At 47.0% G+C, this 19,867-nt stretch overlaps 1 protein-coding gene across 1 annotated transcript in view; it reads left to right on the top strand.

Annotated features, from left to right (window-relative positions):
• The window catches only part of LOC119452771 (cytochrome P450 3A11), a 30,497-nt gene extending 11,546 nt beyond the window's left edge, over positions 1 to 18,951 (top strand). Inside the window, exons 2-10 of the mRNA XM_049667181.1 lie at positions 263 to 598; positions 1,480 to 1,610; positions 3,389 to 3,464; positions 8,574 to 8,649; positions 9,402 to 9,510; positions 10,714 to 10,802; positions 14,694 to 14,834; positions 16,355 to 16,520; positions 18,279 to 18,951. Coding sequence (XP_049523138.1) covers positions 263 to 598; positions 1,480 to 1,610; positions 3,389 to 3,464; positions 8,574 to 8,649; positions 9,402 to 9,510; positions 10,714 to 10,802; positions 14,694 to 14,834; positions 16,355 to 16,520; positions 18,279 to 18,425 — 1,271 coding nt within the window. The 3' untranslated portion in view covers positions 18,426 to 18,951. The remainder of the gene's footprint in view (positions 1 to 262; positions 599 to 1,479; positions 1,611 to 3,388; positions 3,465 to 8,573; positions 8,650 to 9,401; positions 9,511 to 10,713; positions 10,803 to 14,693; positions 14,835 to 16,354; positions 16,521 to 18,278) is intronic.
• Positions 18,952 to 19,867: the final 916 nt, after the last annotated feature.

The raw sequence follows: 19,867 nt of genomic DNA, 5'->3' as shown, positions 1-19,867 counted from the left end.
GCCACAGGATTCTGACAATAGACCCAAACAAGACTTTCAAAATGGCTGATTTGTCGATACGTCCCAAAGACGCAGTAGCTGATTGTCTATTTATCTCGCAAACACAGTGGGCAAATACAAAGGAAGTGGTCTATATAGTCTAGGTCACAGCGTAGTTCAATAAAAGTTGATGTCAGAACTTTCAATGAAGGAGCCGATGCGCCACTTGTCATGATGGTGGCGCAGACTACCTCTCATTAGTGCGTCTTTTCAGGCTTGCCAGTCTTAAGTTTGATCTGCCCATCTGACCTTAGCTTCACACTTCTATTTAGCGTCCTCAACTGCCTGCACACCGTGCACATCCCGCAGATATTCGTCATTATGGACGAATGCAGCGACACCATGATCGAGCTGCTACACCAGAAGGCGGCGACGGGCGAGGCCGTGGAGGTGTCGAAGGCCTTCAGGCGCGCCACCATGGACACCATGTTCAAGGCGGGCTACGGCGTCAACCTCAATGTCCAGCGGAGCACTCCTGGAGGACCCCTGGATCAGATGGGCGACGGTGCTGGGGCGCTGCTGCGAAGAGTGCCCCTCCAAGGAATCAGTTTTCTCTCCAGTGAGTGAGCGGTTGATTGTGGCTTCGCTGCAGTTGGCTATAATGCAGTGGGAGGAAAAGTTGGCGTGAAAAAAAAAAAAGGAAGAAAGAAAACACGGACTTCAATTATTCTCTGAAGTACCTGGACCCTTTTGCTGCGACAGTTGATTGAGAAATTATGAGGTTTATTAGGTCACACACGCAGTGAGTCTTCCACCACCGTGCCCAGAGGGCGCCACCTACTTCCCCCATCATGGATGGATGTCCTCCCGAACGAAAGAAAGACACTATATGTATGCGCATTCTTTTTCTGCATCGACGGCGAGTGGTCTGCTCTTCCGTGGCCGTATCCTGCACCATCAGTGAGAGCGCAACCGCTCGACACCGACTTATGTCTTCCTCGCCTGTTTCCGACATCGTTTCTCTCCTTCAGCTGCAGCGCAATGCATTGCTGCCCGGTCAGCAGCAGTATTAATTATTGCGTCGTTCCTACTCAATGAATGCGTAAATTGTTTGTAACATACGCATCCATTTGTCTAAATAAGGGAATAAGTAAAGGAATAAGGGAGCGTATAGTATGATCCGAGAGGCAACACAAAACGTAACGTCTTAAGTACGCGGCGCATACTGTTCAGGTTTCTCGCTGTAGGTTGATATAATAAAGTCATTGCGCTTGCCCCACGGTGTAACGATAGCTTGCCAGAAGAATTTCTTTTGGTTGCTTTGCATCATAATATATCTATTGTTCTAATGACACTAATGTTTATAAATCATCGCGTAAAGTACGTAATCGGCAGTGCAGACGAAACCACGTCGAAAGAAAGATAAAATTGATTCTGACAACGTACTAGCCGAGGACATCACATGTATCCGCATAACAGGGTCGTCCTGATTGTTTCCAGACTGCTTCCCGGAGCTGCACCATCTCTGGTTTCTTCTCTCGTGGGTGACGTCACGGGTGGTGGTACCTTACTTCACTCTGACCACGAAGCTCATCCAGCCGGTTATGTCCGAGAGGCGGGCGAAGGCGCTGGTGAGCGTGATTTTGTTGTTGTTCTGATGGAAGCGCGAAATGGTGATCCACGAAACAACGCAGTATTTATTAAGGCGAAAGCCTTAAGGTGTCTATGTTGACGGTGCCCTTGGAGAAAGAGCGCTGTGATGAAAAATCGCCGACTCCGCAAAGAATGCTCGGATTGACGACACTTTTCTCAGGGAGGTTCCTGTTAACAAAGTAAATAAGTGGCTTTGAAGAGAACATTTCGTACATTTCGGTTGGATGGGAACCGAACCCGGGTCTCCGGGGTGCGAGACCAGCACGCTTCACTGGAGCCACGTCTGCTTTTTTTTATTATTAGGGAGTCACGTCTGCTTCATGGTTCGGGCTTACTAAAGGTGTGCCTAGTGCGTGCCTGATTGCTCACGTCACGTATAGCAGCCATCTCGCGGACTAAAGGTGTGACCTAGTGCGTGCACTAACATGCCGCACTTTAGGTACTACGTTAATATGTGGCGTTCAGGAGGTCGCCTTAGTGCCACACGGGTATTTCCCATTGTGGCATCGTTATATGTCTTGCAAGAAGTCTAGCGCCGATTGTATAACTTCATGTATTACCAAATGTGCAGCAGGCTTTCGCCTTCTTGTGTTACAAGAGTGCAGCACCTGACGAACTTTTTTTGGAATGCGTGCGCTTGTAATATATCCTCAAGTAAAGCAAGCAGTATTTTCTAAGAGATTCCTTGATGAAAGACGTAGGCAAACCCTACCTCAAAATATAACCACGTGCATTTATCTAGAGTGGCTATGCATCTCAAATGTGGCGGGCATTCGGAACTGAAACGATGATAATTTGTCACCAGCATACATTAACGGTGTCTTGGTTACGTTATACGGCGTACCTAAGGAACAACTTCGTATCTTTTTAATCTCATTGTGAACAACGCTACCGCGTGGGAGCCGAAGCGTTAACCTTGCTATTGCTTTTCTGGTTGGTGTTGGTCTCCGTGTTAGATCATGTCCCCGTCTGGCCCCGACGGGATTCCGTCACACTCTAGATTATCATTAAAGCTTCCGTTTGCCTCCTACCGTTTATCTTTATAAGTTCGCTTTTCTGGTATTGGCGTGGACTCGAAGAAGGTCAAGCAAAACAAGCCCAGCCCCCCGAACTTTCATATAGAACAAAAAAGCCATGCGTTTGACACCCATGCCGGATGCCTTTTTGTCAGTACAATAGTCTTGTGACTTCTGCTTCACACGGAGAACTAATTTCCGATGTTTTGCTGTTGAAAAGGATATTTGATCAAGAGCCCAGATCGTATACCACCCAAGTTGAACTGGTATTCCCCAAAAGTAATTAAATTACATATGAAATTATAAGAGAATAGAAAGGAAGAAGGTAGCGTTGAATTAAAGTAAGAAATAAGACGAATCATAAGATATATTTAAATTGCGAAAATAAAATAAACTGTATTTGACTTATTCGTCTGGAAAGATAGGTGGTCCATCCATGTGACAACGCTCCGGCTGCCGCATAGATGCTCCGTGCGTCATTGCTGGCGATTAACAACGCCCTGAGATGTGGTCATAACAGTTTGCAAGAAAAGACGCGTGGAGGAAGGTGTTATAGCAAGTTATATGTCTTAAAAATGTTGGAACTGCAACGAATTTTGAGAACCCACATATATAGTGGCCGGGCTTTGCAGAAAACGAGCGGTTTTTTTGTTGCTAATATTATAGCAGCGAATTCTCTTGGTGCATGATAGCGAGCTTCTTTTTTCTTCTAAAACCTGTTTCTCGGATATTTTTTCTAGCGTGAGAAAGCTGATGTTCTACAGCTTCTTCTGAACAAGGAAAGCACGGGCGAGCTGTTCAAGAATGACGCACACGGTAAGTTTTCACTCCGGGTTTGTTGTTTCCCCGCAAACTCGAGCCTGAGAAGCGGCAATGTTGTTGTTTTTTTTAGCGGGAATTGCATGCTGCAGCGGGAAAGGTACTCCAAGATATTACAAAATCCTCCTTATTTTCAAGGTCCAGTAAATATTTTGGTCCATTCTTCATGGTACCTTCTTAACGCCATATTCACTGTCTTGTCTAAACGACCACGCGATTGCCCCGTTGATGCTTGCAACACCAAATAGCGCTCTCGATCTGTAGGAGGTTCTTACTGCGATAGCAGTTCAGCTCAGTCAAATATTCTTTACTGTTTCTCGGAGTTTTTATATACAGGGTGTTTCAGCGAACACTTTTTTGAGGTTGCTTGTGGCAGATAGCCGAATTCAAGTTCATGAGCTGGTCTACTCGAAGAGGCGGACAGTACTTACACAAAAAATTGAAATGTATATTCGAATAATTACCAAGAATTCACTAATTAAGTTTTTAACTAATTACCTGATGGCCCATATTGCAATTTGCAAATTGTAGCCGTGGAGTTCGCAAGGCGGACCCACTTGGAATTAATTCTCAGGATGACACTAGTTTCGAGATATTAATTCCCGAACTTTGCGGAGAAATGCATTGGCGTTCCAGTTCGTTTCTCGACAAAACGTCGCTTTATGCATTGAAGCACAACATTAACTAGAACGCCAATGCATTTCTCCGCAAAGTTCGGGAATTAATATCTCGAAAATGGTGTCATCCCGAGAATTAATTCCAAGTGGATCCGCCTTGCGAACTCCACGGCTACAATTTGCAAATTGCAATATGTGCCATCAGGTAAATAGTTAAAAACTTAATTAGTGGATTTTTGGTAATTATTCGAATATGCATTTCAATTTCTTGTGCAAGTACTGTCCGCCTCTTCGAGCAGACCAGCTGATTAACTAGAATTAGGCTATCTGCCAGAGGCAACCTTAAATAAATTTTGAAAGTGTTCGCTGAAACACCCTGTATATAACACCCTATTTTATTGCGATAGCAATTATATGGACACTCCAAAGCAGATTTCTGCCGTCGGCGTCGCCGTCGCCGTTGCCGTCGCCGTCGCCGTCACCGTCGCCGTCGCCGTGAGGTTCCGTATGACGTCAATGGAGATGAAATCGTCGCCGCGCGCCGCCGAACGCTGTATGTGCGAGTGAAAGGGCGCGAGGGACGCGCGCTTTCACGGGGAGTGAACGCACGGCGGAGAACAAACGCGGGTTCTGTGCCGTGCTCCCTTAAGGGCTGCAGAAGTAAGCGTCTCTTGCCTTCTTTACAATCACCATATATGTAGAGCAAACGCGCCTTCTTCTGACGCACGAAAGGCAGTGGGGGGGGGGGGGCAGGGAAGGGAGGCGACGTTTAGCTGCGGCACCAAGTGCCTATTTATATCAGAGGCTCCAGCAACAGTCACCAACGCCGCACGCATTTTGTGCGAACGCGGGCAAAACGCCGACGGCGTCGACAACAGTGCTGTGTGTTGCCGGTGCTGCTGCATGTCCAAGTTTGTACAGCGGATAAAACTACTATCCTTACTCCGTATAGCTCTCTACTAAGTTGCTATCGCAATTGATTGTGCAGGCAGGACTCCAGAAGCCTTTCAAGGGTCCTAGCATGGTTCCATTCGTTTACACCCGAAACTATCGATGAACTGCAAGACAAAGAAAGGGAATACAGATATTATAATGATTTTGTTGAGCTCAAAACTGACTAACAAACATGTGCATAGTATTTTTCTTGCTATACTTGCGGCCAACTTTCTGTGGAAATGAAGTGAAAGCTAGAGGGGCGGAACTTTCGCACTGTGTCACTGCGCCAAGTAGTCTGGCAGCATGTGACAGAGCTTTAGATTTCTTGGAGCAGATGCTGAATCAGAACAGCTTCCATGTGCAACGGTTTCACACTTGACCAAACGCAAGAGAGAGAGAGAGAGAGAGAGAAAATGTCGCAGTTTTCCCGAAAGGCGAAGCATCGATTGCGATAGAAAATTGGTAGACAGCTATACGAAGTAAGGATAGTAGTTTTATCGGCCGTATAAAGTTGTAAATATTCACTAACTAAACAAACAAGCACGGTTTCACGCGCTCACAGGTATACATGAACACATCTCGCACGATGACCACGGAAACTCTTCAAAACGCTGGAGTGAGAAAGCGCGCCAGCGGCAGTGAGCAAATTGACCATCGCGCTGGCTCTCGCTTCAACGCGAACTTAACATCGAAAGCACAGCGCATACGAAGCTATCGACACTTAGCGGGTGCACTTTGTCCTCATCGCAGATCGCTCTGAAGATGAGGCCCCCGCGGGTGCACACTTCGACCACATCGCAGATCGCTTGCAAGATACAGCGGCGGCAGCTCCATGAGCAGCAGCCGCAAGAGCAGAACCCCCCCCCCCCCCCCCCCCCCCTCCGTGTCCGTCGCCGCCTCCCCGTTCCTCGCGCGCGAACTAAAGCCCCTTTAGCGCGAACGAAGACCGCGCGCTTCCGGTCGCCCTCCTCTCTCGCGTGCGCGAGATTCAGCTGCGGTTGCCGGCTCACCCTCGCACGCTTGCATCGCACACACAGCGCACGGCACGCGGCGACGATTTTATCGCCGTTGGACTTTATACGGAACCTCACAGCGACGACGATGGCGACGACGTTGGTGATATAATTGCTATCGCAATAAAAAAATTCTCGCAGTATCACCTCAAAAGGCGAAGCATCAATTGCGATAGCAATTTGTAGAGAGCTATACGGAGTACTGATAGTAGCTTTATCAGCTGTATAAACTTGGACATGCAGCAGCACCGCCAACACGCAGAACTGTTGTCGACGCCGTCGGCGTTTTGCCCGCGTTCGCACAAAATGCGTGCGGCGTTGGTGACTGTTGCCGGAGCCTCTGATATAAATAGGCACTTGGTGCCGCAGCTAAACGTCGCCTCCCTCCCCCTCCCCCCCACGGCCTTTCGCGCGTCGGAAGAAGGCGCGTTTGCTCTACATATATGGTGATTGTAAAGGAGGAAAGAGACGCCTACTTTTGCAGCCTAAGGGAGCACGGCGCAGAACGCGCGTTTGTTCTCCGCCGTGGGTTCACTCCCCGTGAAAGCGCGCGTCCCCTCCCCTTTCACTCGCACATACAGCGTTCGGCGGCGCGCGGCGACGATTTCATCTCCATTGACGTCATACGGAACCTCACGGCGACGGCGACGCCGACGGCAGAAATCTGCTTTGGAGTGCCCATATAATTGCTATCGCAATAAAAGGAAAATAAGTTAGATATAGCACTCATTCGTGTACGTGCTTTATTTTGGTGTTGTAAATGTGATGTTAATGCTTTCTCTTCCCCAGATTAAACTAACGCTGATGAGAATGTGAGACCTTTATTGCGATAGCAACTATTTGGACACTCCAAGCGCGCTCCTGCCGTCGTCGCCGTCGCCGTGAGGTTCCATATAAAGTCAAAACGGCGATGAACTCGTCGCCGCGCGCCGTATGCTGTATGTGCGAGTGAAAGCGCGTGAGGGACGCGCGCTTTCACGGAGAGCGAACCCACGGTGGAGAGCAAACACGACCTCTCCGGCCAGGCGAAAGGCCGCGGGGGATGGGAGGGAGGGGAAGCGAAGTTTAGCTGCGGCACTAAATGCGTATCTTGCGACTGGGTGCAAGGGGAATGGCGGCTGAATCTCCCACGCGACAGGAGGAAAGCGGGAAGGCAGCGCGGGAGGGAGGGTGCAAATCTTCTACTCAGCCAGGAACTGCATACTTGTACATTGCGCGGCTGAGGGCTGTCGAGCGCCCATATTTTGAAAGCGATCTCCACACGGCTTTGACCTTTGTATGCGCTGTGCTTTCGCCGCTCAGTTTCCGTTGAAGTGATAGACCACACGAACCTTCGGTGAGTGCTCCTAGCGCGCTTGCTCACGCCAGCGTTTTGACAGTGCTTGTCTGCGGTCATCGAGTGTGATCTATTCATGTTTGCTTGAGCGCGCTGACACCATGCTTGTTAATTCAGTTAGTAAGCGAATGTGTCCCAGTTTATGCAGCACATAAAACTACCATCCTTACTCCGTATACTCTACTAGTAAATTTGCTATCGCAATTGATGCTTCGCCTTTCGGGCGAAACTGCAACTTTTTTTGAAGAGTGTTGCTACTTGTGCGCACTTTGCCTTACGCAGCTTTCTTTTTTCATTGTCACAGAAAGTTGTCCGCAACTATAACATAGGCGTTATTTTTGTAACTTTAATAGACAAAGGTGAACAAGTTGCCTATGTACATAAAATGATGTAATTGATGTGATGTTATGCAAAGTGTTCCGAAGTTCCAAATGAATTTGTTGTGCCCATCCCTTGGTCTGTGTGTCCTTTGCGCTACTCCACATCATCTTCGTCAGGCATCATCCTCATCTTTGCTGTATGGCGAAGGGCAAGGACTCTCGTACCCTGAAAGAGAATGAACTCGTACCCCTGAAAGTGAGAGCCACACGCGCTAACCGCTGTACTATTGCGCTAGATTCACGCTTGGCAACAGATGGCATCCAAATCCCGCAGAATAGAAAACGCCAATCTCGAAGGCAATGCTTCTACGTACTGGAAGCGCTGGGAGCGATTTAAATAGCCGGAAACCCGTCAGACGCCATGTTTTGTAAACCATTTATAACTGCAGAGTTTTGTGCCCCACTCACACTCGCAAAATAGTAGTGCCGTGTAGGATGCGGTTACCCGGCTACAGCAGGTATTACGTCCACGGTGGATGGCGACGCTCTGCGCGTAGCAAGGAAGGTGTTCCTGAAAATTGTGGTATGTCGATGACCAAAAGGAGAAGACCACCTTCGGGGACGCTTTCACATAGTGTGTCAAGGTGCCACATAGTTACCCGCAGTGTCGATATCACTTACAGAGCCATACAACGTCACATGGTGCAGAGTATCACCGAAAGAGAACTTGTCGCACAATCCTGTCAATTTGCGAGAATCCCTTTAAACAGTGCCCGTCGTACTCCGGTTCACAGCACTAAGCAAGGTAGCAGGCGAGGTTAATCGCAACATCTCAATGAACAGTACACGGTAGCGCAATTTTCTATAATTTATCTCCCAAACAGGATTCGACGGGAAAACGAAGCTGGCGTTAACAAGAGAAGAAGTGATCGCGAATTCTGCATTTTATTTGATTGCCGGGTACGTAAAGCTTTCTATCTTTTTCTTATATTACACGAAGTGCTAATTGAACTTCATCGATATTACTATTATTTTGTGTGAGACCACGAGATAATAAACCACTTTTCGTGTAAAAATATATTGGTGCTAAATGTCGCTTCGACATGCACCTATGGCACTTGCAACGTGCGAGCGTGCTCGTGCAGTCGAGCAGACTAAGAGACGAACTAATTGATTCAACCTTAAACATTATAGAGGCTGATATTCCAGAAGAACTTGTTCTTGGGCAAGTTGATGTCTACGTCTTTAATTAAGTATTCAGCTTGGAGCAACGTACAAAGAGCACGGAAGACGCAGTATGAGTAGATACAGGAAATTACCATTTTCCTTGCAATGAAAAGGTTTAGGAAACAATACAAAGTTATCAAAGCCTTCTTTATCTTTGGCTAACGTTTCCTTGCAGGAGGCTGTTAGCTTCTGCCTGAAGAGCAAGTTACTAGGCAGACCATAGAACCTATCAATGCTCAGTAAATTTGTATGTAACATGCACAGCTGCGCACTGGCAAGCCATGCACTGACTTCACGTGGAGTAAAATGAAAAAAAAAAGTACAAAACTTGTTATAATGGTGCAGGACAGTATGCATTTTTGGAGTAAATGTGCGGGTTGACAAACGGGTCTACACAACAGAAGTGTAAACATTTTCTTCTTAGAGTGAACCAGTGCTGATCAGGTCGCGTTCTGAAGCACAGTCTATGTTCCTATTGCTCGCAGCCTAGAAGCAACGCCAAACACGATGGGCCTCACTCTGCACCTTCTCGCGTTGCATCCTGAGATTCAAGAGAGGCTACAGGCTGAGATCTCGGAGGTTCTCCAGAAAGACGTGAGTGAGCGGACGAGAAAATGACTTCCCCGGCGCATTTTGCGACTTAGGGTCGTGCAACTTTCCTGGAGTGCCAATGAAATTCCTATACCCCCTTCCCCAAGTGCAGGGTAGCAAACCGGACGTGCGTCTGGTTAACCTCCCTGACTTTCCTCTCTTCTATTTTTTTCTCTCTCTCTCTCTGGATTGCGAGAGCACTGCTATCCTTTAACACATTTGAAGCGTTTCAGCTAACTGTCGTGGTGTTGATCGCCGGTATACTATGGTCTTGTTTGCATGCTATTTCTTTGGCAGAAGAGGCGAAGACAGAACACAAAAATCCTACTTTTCTCTACCCATGCATCCGATGCCGGCTTGGCTCGTGAAACGGGAGCCGCAGTGCTGCTTTCATCATGACATCTTGTTCGTTAAACCATCGTTATTCGTCATGTTAGTTTAGATCGTCGTCCCCTCAGTCATCATCATAGCCATCGTCATTGTTGCTGGGCTAGCCTCTTCTGGGTGAAAATGCAGCTCTAAACACCGGGTTTTATCGCTGCATTTTCACCATGATTCCATGCTATAAATCTTGCCCAGTAATCAACGATTCTGGAGGTACTGCTGTTTTGGATGGTGTGCACTCAGCACTCTCGCATAGAGCGGCTTTCTCAGAGCGTCACACAAATGTGTATCCTAAGACTAATGTTCTTTAGTTATGACAAGGCCAGTTTTGTTGTAACTATATAAAAGACATTCATTGTGTATGACTTGTTCGCCAGATGGTTAGTACCGGCTCGGTTTGAAATAAATAGCCGAAGAGAACAAGCCAAGTGCTTTCAGTGAATCTTTTTCTTCAGGTAAGAAGAAGTAACTTGCCCTGTTGTATAGTCTAATGCGATATCTTTCTTTGTACGTTTTTTTCCCAAGATGAACAGAGTTCCTTTATTAGCGAAAAACAAATCAGGCTGTCGACGTATCTTCTTGTCGAATTTTGACATTCACTCACTTCACTTTCAACTGGAAAGGTCAATTCCGGGGCTAAAGCGAAATTTTAGAGACACTCTGTGGTTGTCACTTTTGTCTTGGCCTAACTTCAGACAAAAGGCAAAAGTTCACAGCTGCTACAAGGTATTGTGTTGTGCTTAGAAGCTAGTAGAAGCCCCGCTCTAATAAATACGCCGCAGTGCGATTTGTTCAGGTTACAATAGGTGCTTTCTATTCTAGGGCAAGTTTACATCGAAGAACGTGATGGAAATGCCCTACATGGATATGGTTTTGAACGAATCTATGCGCTTCTACACTGGAGTGGTCGGGTGAGTGCTTACACAAATGCGCGTCTCGATTTCAAAGCACGAATGTCCTGCTGAGAATAATCTTGGTGTGACACCTGCCAACACATACCTGTAGACGTTCAGCCTCGTACTTAAGTTGCTAACCTTGAAAATAGGGTAAAGCCCGGCCCACATGGAGCGAACAGCGCGGCGGATCCGAACGCCAGCGTGCCGCCGCCGTGCTGCACCGACATGCGGCGAAAAACAATTTCATTGTTTTTGGAACAGCGTGATTCCATTCCCTGTAAAATCCAGTGAAAATAGTTAAGTATCTGCAACTGAACCATTATTCTGCAACTGAACCATATTGGTCGCGCCTGGACGGCTGTGATCAGTCGATCATTGTACGCGATGCGCGCAGCTTTTGCCGCCATATTCGCTCTAGGTTCTTTGGCTGGCAAGCCGAGTCCAATGTGGCGACAGGAAGTCGGACGTGCCCACGCCCTGATTGGTCTGCGCTGACAGCCTACACTCGCCGCTTCTGTTGACCGCCTGGGAACCTATCTAGCCCGCCTTGATCGAGGGCGAACAGCCGCCGGCCGTTGGGCGGACGCCGGGCGCGGCCATTTCGAGTTTTTCGCAAGAAAATCGCTCCACGTGGGTCGGGCTTTAAAATGTAAGTTCTACAGTTCCACATTGTCTTAATAAATCTTCGATTGAGACTGAAAATTGCGATATTTTATTAGTGGGCAGTTTCTTACCAGGTCTCAGCCCATTACTATAGAAGATGAGCAAATGGCTTTGTGTTGACAAAAAAAAAAAAAAATTGCTCTAAGAAGGTATACGGCAAGCTCTTAAAGGCATTTTTTCCTATCAGGCAAAGTGAATGTGAAAGTTTATTCCTTTTCAACGATAACTGGGCCAGAAGAAAAAAACGATAAGAGCCTGACAGGGTTTTGGACAGCCGGAGAACAGTCGGCATTGTGCACAAGTACTTCGCGACTTTCTTAGAAAGGATTATACAAGCGCGTGAACAGGATGATGAATGGACATTGTTTAACTGCGCGAAAAAAAAAAACGGACCACGGAGACAGCATGTAACAAGGACGGGCGCAGTCAATTGTTGTCCGCTAATATGCACAAGTCCGCTGATATGCACAAGTGTGTAATTCAGGACTATCTTTAGCCAGGGTGTCAACAGATGAGATTTTTCCTATAGACAACCAACGGTTGTTCCCGTCCTTGCTGCGCCCGTCCTTGTTTCATGCTGTCTCTGTGGTCCGTTTTTTTTTTCGCGCAGTTAAACAATGTCCGCTAATATGTACCAACTCGCCCAACAAGTTCTTCTAAACAGGATGATGAAGTAAGTCAACGTGCATCAAATTTATGCAAGAAACGCATACAACTTGAAAGTATCCACAACCTATCGCATATAAAGTACAATTAAAAAGTCAGACGCCTGCGCGGCACACACAGCACAGTCACAGCGTAAGCTGGTTGAGCGGCGCAAGAGTAGCTCCAATTTCGGCACCATGCACAAGAAGGTCTTCGCGGCAAAGTGTGTTCGCCTAGATTTTGATGAGAACGATCTGAACTGTCCGCCCGGCGTCGACGGTGAGCTGCGGCTCGTAATGCTCTCTGTACAGCAGTCTGCTGAGCCCGGTCATGTCTGGTTGTAGCCGCGCACGTAGCTCTCCGATTCGCTTCTTCAGCAGCGGTTCGTACCTTGCGAGGAGACGCCATAACGTGTACCGAAGAGGTACCCAGAATACGGTCCGCACATCTAACATCAGGATAGCGTTGATTTCGTGCCTCATCTGAATCGCATCGCGTCTGAATCGCATCTCGTCACACGAGGCGGTTGCAGGCACGTTAACTAGATGGCACCACCATACTGGCGGAGACTCGGGTTTCTGCGCCGGCGCGCCTGCCTATAGGGCGCGCGTAAAGGGAATTTTAAATGCGAAGCATTTCTTGCCGGCTGCTTTGTCCGTCTCTCGCGCGGCGTCCCACACACCCACAGCGCATGCGCGCCCCCTCCCCTCTCTCTCTCCTCTCCTACGCTCCCCCTTTCTCTCCTCTAGGAATCCGGAGCGGCGCGCACGACAGGTGGTGCGACAGCTGCATACTCCGCTGGGGGCCCCACGGTAGTTCCGCGGTATGAAAATGACGGAGCGCGCGCGCCTCATTCTCTCTCCTGTGCAGCGCCACGATGAGCGCTCGGGCCGCTGCCGCGAAACCATCTCCCGCTCAAGCTAACCATCTCCCCGCTGCTTCGCATCCACACATGGTTCCCTTTAGCGTCAGATGGAGTAATTTTTTCTTCTACCTAACCACAAGCACTTGCGTGGCTCAGTGGTAAAGTATCCGACTTCCACGCAGGGGGTCTGGGTTCGATCCCGGCGGAGAGCGGGTACTTTTTTTCGCATTCCGGCGATAGCGGTTACGGGGCGGCGGCGGCATCACCGCGACCAGAAACGGCTGTTGGAATAAGCCCATAACAGCTTACGCTGTAAAATACATAATTTTATACAGGTAAACAAAAGGTCAGTCATAAAACACAGAACACTATTTCAAAGCTGACACATCCACAAGCAATAGAAAACTATTTTAATGTTAGCAAAATGCGTGTAGGGTATGTCTACTAAATCAACATATATTCGGTTTGTTCAATTAGGCGTTGTTTAATGACAAATTTAAAACACTTTAGACGTAATATTCAGTTTCCAAAGGAAATCAATTTATTAGTTTTGGAACTTCGTAGATTAGTCTTTGCTTGCCGCACGTTATTGGTACAAGTTTAGGTTCTTGCGGAAAATATTTCGACTGTTGGAATTACCTAAAAAGAAAAATACAGTTCATGACGATGGGTGTGTTAAAGTAACGAGAAATGTGTTTCAGCATACTTTGTTTTAAAGATACTATGTTTATGTATTAGCGGCGACGTGGGTACGTCTAAAGGTCTGCCATAAAACATTTCTGTAGCACGCAAAGCTTGTTTCCGAGTAAAAAAAATGTTTAGACAATTACTGCAGGTCGGAGTCCATAAACAAAAATCTAGTAAAATAACGTAGATTGCACAAGTGTGCAATTCCCAGGGTGTCAACAGATGAGATTTTTCCTGTATACAACATACGGTTTTAATCTCATGAGAAGCTAACTTTGCTGGCGTGAAAAGTTACAGGGAACGTTCCTCATCTTCTCATTAAACCAAACACGAAAAAAATTCGGGTTCGAAGCTCGCCGTAATTCAGTATGATCTTAAACAACTTCCAGAATGATACGTCCTACTGTGTAAATGGGAGAAAAAAGAATGTACTTTCACTTCGCCAAATTAAGGTTTATCTTGTTAGCCATTAAGCAGATATGCAGTTGACTTGAATAGGCATTTATGATAGCTTTTTATTTGGGACAACGAGCGAGATAAAAAAACTGTATTTGTGTCGTTAGCTTATAATATAAGATCAGGCTATTCGTGTATGGCAGCAATATCAGTGGCAGCAATAAAAACAGCAACGCTCCCTATATTGATTCTTCCGCACCTTGAGAAATTAGCAATTTCTCGGAGTGTAAAACGCTAACCCGGACACACTGCAGTCTGTTACTCAAGCAGTTCTAGTTGGTAACGAAGTCAGAGCTTCAAGCCTTTATACATTTCTAACGTAGCATTTCTAAAGCTTCAAGCTACCTAGCCGCCAGTGTTATTAGTTATCTCATGCATCTTTTTTTTTTCTGGTAATTGAAGGGTAGGTTTGGCTTGGCGCACGATTATTTATTTAAGCGTCCCACCAGTGAATGAAGGAAACATAGTGCGAATGACGTTTACCAGGACCCTGCTGTTACTAAGCTCGATGTGTTGTATCAAGACAGAACAGACCTCATAGCATCGTCGCGTATCACCGAGGCCACTAATTTCGCGTGACATATGTGCAGCTTTGTTACACGGCGTGCAGCAAGCGACTTCGAATTCAAGGGCACCAAAATTCCCAAGGGTCTCAGCGTCATGGTGCCGGTCACTTACCTACATCACGACCCCGAAGTTTGGCACGAGCCAGAAAAGTTCGATCCAGAAAGGTGAGAGAACCATTCCGCATTATTTTCTGATCTATTTGCGAAGAGGGCGCAAAAGGTAGAGAACTTAGATTGGGAGACATAACCGAGAAACAAAAATATTTGCGGCGCTTTGAAGAGCAAACACGTTTCAAGTGTCAAGCAGTGCGTGGAGAAATGTGTAAGTGTGCTATCTCCTGATATACTTGAACATCATCATTTACTCGCTGAAAGGTGCAGTGGCGTTGTGCTGAACACGAGGTTTCCTGGTCCGGTTGCTGGCAGTCGTGGAGTTGTTTCGATGAGGGTTGAATGCTTACAAAACTCGTTGATAGACATTAAATAACCCCAGGTTGTCAAAATTATTTGGCAGCCCTACACTGCGGCGTCCTTCATGGTACATTTGAGAGCTTTTTGACGTAAAACTCAATTGATGTTTAGAGCTCTATCATCGCTGACAAAACTGCAGCGTTTTCAATTTTTGCTTTACAATCATCGCTTCGTCAATGCTGCTATAGAGCATTGCCTTGACAACCGTGGCACTTCGTGTTGAATTTTTACGTTTAAAGTGTGTGTGTAAACCATGGTAGAGTATACTGCCAATTGTGTCCCCAAATAAGACAGTAATTGGCTTACTAAAGTATCTAAGCACAGCGTTAGCATTACTGCTAATGAGGCGGCCTGCCGCCGACTGCGCATGCTCGGGGTTTACTGAGTATGGCATGCGCATTTTATGGCATGCGGTAGCTGTAAAAGTAGAGTAGTGCGGCAAGCTGTGCTAGCATGCTCTAACATTACGTAGAAGTGGCATATATAAATATTTGCGCACAGGCAACACGTTTTTCCGACGACGTGTCAACTGGTTCTCAAGAATAATTTGTTGTTCTCGTCCTCAACTGATTGCTCAAAATACGTGCTCCAATGAAATAATGATATACAAATGCCTCTAGAAGCATGTTCAGCAATGTTTTTCTTGTCGTTTTCAACTTTCAGTAATTATGCCATCATTTGTCTTTAAAACGCGCTTTCAAACCATCTTTTAACGGGGAACCATAGCTCAGACATAAAGAATGGCTTGCCTACGTAGGGCAGCGTATGAGAAAAGCAGCCAGACGTGAGATCAGGCTAGATGCGTTATTTCGTCGGAAAATCATCTGACACAATTGCCAACGTTACACTGTTCATTCAGCGGTTGCTGTTGGACAAGCTATGCACTAATCCTACGCAAAAGTTATCTCGCACAAAACGCTCAGCTTTTGTACATAATGGTTAATTACCACTTTTTTTCCTTGTGGCATTTGTCTGGGTTTATTTGCTTTATGCCAGATTAAGTAAATACAAAGACTCCCGGGAAAATTCATTTGCTGTGGAAAATTCATTAGCTGTGGACCGAACAAACGAAACCTCAGACACGAAAAAATTTCGGGAAGTGGATTTATCTTCTTCAGGGCCTGTTGAAACGATGGCTCCGGACAGAGACTTCTCATGTTCGGTCAGTTCTGATCCCTCTAGGCATTGTTCATTCTTTGCTCTGCACCATATAGGTTCAACCCAGAAAACAAGTCACAGATCCACCCGGTCAGTTTCCAGCCTTTTGGGAAAGGCCCCCGGGAATGCCTTGGAAAAAATTTTGCTCTCGTCGAGATGAAACTGATGCTCTCCAAATTCCTCGCCAATTTTCGGGTAATCGTTGATGAGGAGCATCACAAGGTAAGTGCGAGGCGATCTACGTCATACTGCCCGTGCTAGTACGTGCTCGAGAGAAGTGTCGGTGACTTTCGGCAGTCGGGCCAAGCACCGCGGCTGCTCTACAAACAGTGACTTCAGTGCTCTGCCAAATGCGTGAACTATGGTGACAACTCTGACCTAGTAATGACCTAGTAATCCTAGTACCTTGTAATCCATTAGAATGTAAATAGGCTTTTCTCGCCTTCTTTGCAGTTTCAGGTACCCTTTCTTTCTGCCCTCTTAATCACATCACACCGCTGGCTCACTGCTAAGCACCGTGCATGTATTAGCTATGGACGGTTACCGAGGGGCCAGCAGCGATTTTCTTGCTGCTGAATTTTCTTTCAGCAGCAATTTTCTTAAATAGTTCCATAAACAACCATTTTCTACGGTGTCTTCACCGAAGACAGCGCTTACGAGACTACTTAAAATAATGCAACGAACTCCCAGCTGTGTACATTGCGTATACAATCATTGAAGGTATCGGCTAGTGAATTGATGTTAGGATTAAAAAAAAATGTTCTGGATAGTTAAACTTATTCATGTAAAATGGCGTAATTGATTCTGCTCCTTTCTGGTTAACCGTAACTGCTGAAGAAGCCAGCAATATATGTAGGCAGAGACTACATGGGATAATTGGAGTGGTACTTGAGCAGACAAGCTCTAAACCAGGCAATAATACCAAATCACTCTCTGAGAGCTTTCGCCACATTTGATGAATGCAAAAATAAGGTTTAACAGAGGAAATCAAGGTCAAACTATCCTTCCTGAATCTGCCTGCCAAATTACGGCGAAGATGACGTCAGTGTGGCCGCTCGAACTGAGAGAGCTTTTCACGCACTTTTTTTTTTTTTCTCTAGTGCACTGAATTTCTAGTATAGTGGTCAGGCTGAAGTACCGTTTTTCTGCGAGGGCTACGCAATGCACATTTACAGCGAAGCTGCTAAGGGCTCACTCTTCGATGATCGCGTCCGGATGCAGAAAAAAAAAACAACTCTCATTGGCCGTATGCTGTACGTGGGAGTGAAAGCGCGCGAGGGTGAGGGACGCGTGCTTTCACGGGGAGCGAACGCACGGCGGAGAGCAAACGCGACTTCCCAGTGTAAAGGGAGTGGTGTGCGAGGAGGGCATCGATGCACCCTAGACTGTGCGTGTGCGTGCCCGCTCTCTCACTGCGGCGCATGCGCGCAGCCCTGCCGGCCTTTGCCACCGACTCTCACTGGACTCTCGCCCGCCTCTCCCAACAGTGTCGGCAACGGCGTTTAGCCGTTCCGTCACGTAGACATCGGGATAGCGCTCTTGTTGTCCTTACGACTCGCCATGGCCCGGCCGCGTGCCGTTTGTTCGGAGGAACAACGCAACGAGCTACGGGGAACTAGCGACTCAATCTCCCACGCGAAAGGAGGACAGCGGGAAGGCAGCGCGGGAGGGAGGGATTGCGGTTTCTGCTCTGCGAGCAACTTGTACTTTACGCGGCGCCAGGCGGTCGCGCGCACCGTATCTTGAAAGCGATCTGCAACACGGCTCCTACCTTTGTATGCGCTGTGCTTTCGAAAAAGTGATTTTTTTCAAACAAGTTCAGAAGTATAAGAAAAGTCTGCGTGGTGTTCTGGTGTGGGGGAGGGGGCACCTATATTTTGATTACCGTTTCTGGAGATATGACTGAGAACCTCGCAAAAAACAAACCTTGCTCTTTTATTCCGTCTTTGTCTTTATCTCGGTTTCTTTATTCCCGTGCAGGAACCTATCAAGCTCAGCTCGGCGTTCATCACCACAGTGGTCAACGATGGCATCTGGCTCAAGCTTGAGAAAATGCAACGCGATCCAAGCACGGGTTCAATGAGGAAAGCCCGCACGGCAGCACTTGAAACACGCATCAACGCTTAGTCACCTTCTCGACAATTTTCACCTGTACCTTACCTTACCGTTTGGAGCTTGAAGGTTTCAACCGCTCTTAGTTCGCTAGCTGTTAGTTCTCTAGCAGGCACATCAGTACACGTGTTATTTCTCAGGACATCTCACATAGCCGGAATCGAAATGACTCGTCTCCTCTTCTAGTTTCTAGGTGATACCGTGCTTCTCGGGGCAGTAGAAGAAGTTTCTTGTTTTGCTTGTTTGTCTTTTTCAGTCAAGTTTCTTCGTGTTCATTAGCTGCAAACTATAAGAAACTCGGCCACTGAATTGTCGGTTATCCAGAAATCTTTATTAGCTTATTTTTTTTTCTCTGGGAGCGGGGACCGCCATTTCGTAGATTACCCGGTCGGTAAAAATTTCTCTAATACCTCAACGACTAAACAGAATAAAAACGTTCATGACGATTCACTTAACAACAAGAACTAATATCGCGGTGGGCGGCATCTGTTTGAAGGAGTCGACCCGACTTATAGCGCTCAACATATCTTCACCTGTTAGCTGACTTGTACTTGTACGTATGTTAGCTGACACCTGTAACGCTTGATCCATCCTGACCTTGAGCGCCCACGATGTCCTGCGCGGTCTCATGTTTTTCTTGCATGCATGTAGAGCGTTTTGAGCTTAGAGCACACCTAATTTTATGTTGACTTTTACAATTATTAAACATAAACTGCCGTTCACTGTTTGTTTTCTTGCGTTCTTTTGCCGTGCGAACGTTTCGCCTTCTACGCTTGGTTGTTCATGCATCGTAAAGAAACTAAGCCACGGCAAATAATGTCATTGGACTCGATCCTACTACATGCAGTAGCTGGGGCCTTATAACGTAAAAAATATTCCAAGGTGTTTTTTATTCCAGTCTCATCGCGTCAAATTTACGTGACCGCCGACACAAGGATCGGGCGGTGACCGCAGCGTTGACTGAACCGTCCAATCAAACGCTCTTCTCATATATTGAAGGTCACTTTTGTTTGCTTTCAAAGCGAATATCACTGCCTACCTTGACAGGCTTTTGTTTATCTAATTGGCTCACAAGAGGTGAGCAGCACGCAGAAGTAGAGACTGGTTTCAGTGGGACCGAGCTAGCACAGTGAAAGTAGATAACCTGATGGGAGGGTGGTGCCGGCATCTGCCATTGGCTCGATTCTCCTTGCTTAGCTTGCGGTGGCTCATCGAAAATGGTGGTGGCGTGCAACGGAAGGTTAAAGATGCCGAAACATACTCAGCGAACAAGAGTTGCGCGCCATCCAGTGGCACATTCTCAGTGACCCAAGTTGGCGGGACCGAAGAGCGGCACATGCCCAGTGCATTCAAGGCGCAGCTCGCGAAAGAACTGGCGTGAATGACGTTCGTTGAACACCGACATGCCCAGTGCATTTGTGGCGCAGCCTGCTAAATCATCTGATGGATGCCCTTGA

This window comes from Dermacentor silvarum, chromosome 5 (assembly GCF_013339745.2).
Source record: "Dermacentor silvarum isolate Dsil-2018 chromosome 5, BIME_Dsil_1.4, whole genome shotgun sequence".
NCBI lineage: Eukaryota > Metazoa > Arthropoda > Arachnida > Ixodida > Ixodidae > Dermacentor > Dermacentor silvarum.
The sequence above is the reverse complement of the archived record's forward strand: the minus strand, read 5'-3'. Positions and strand labels throughout refer to the sequence as shown.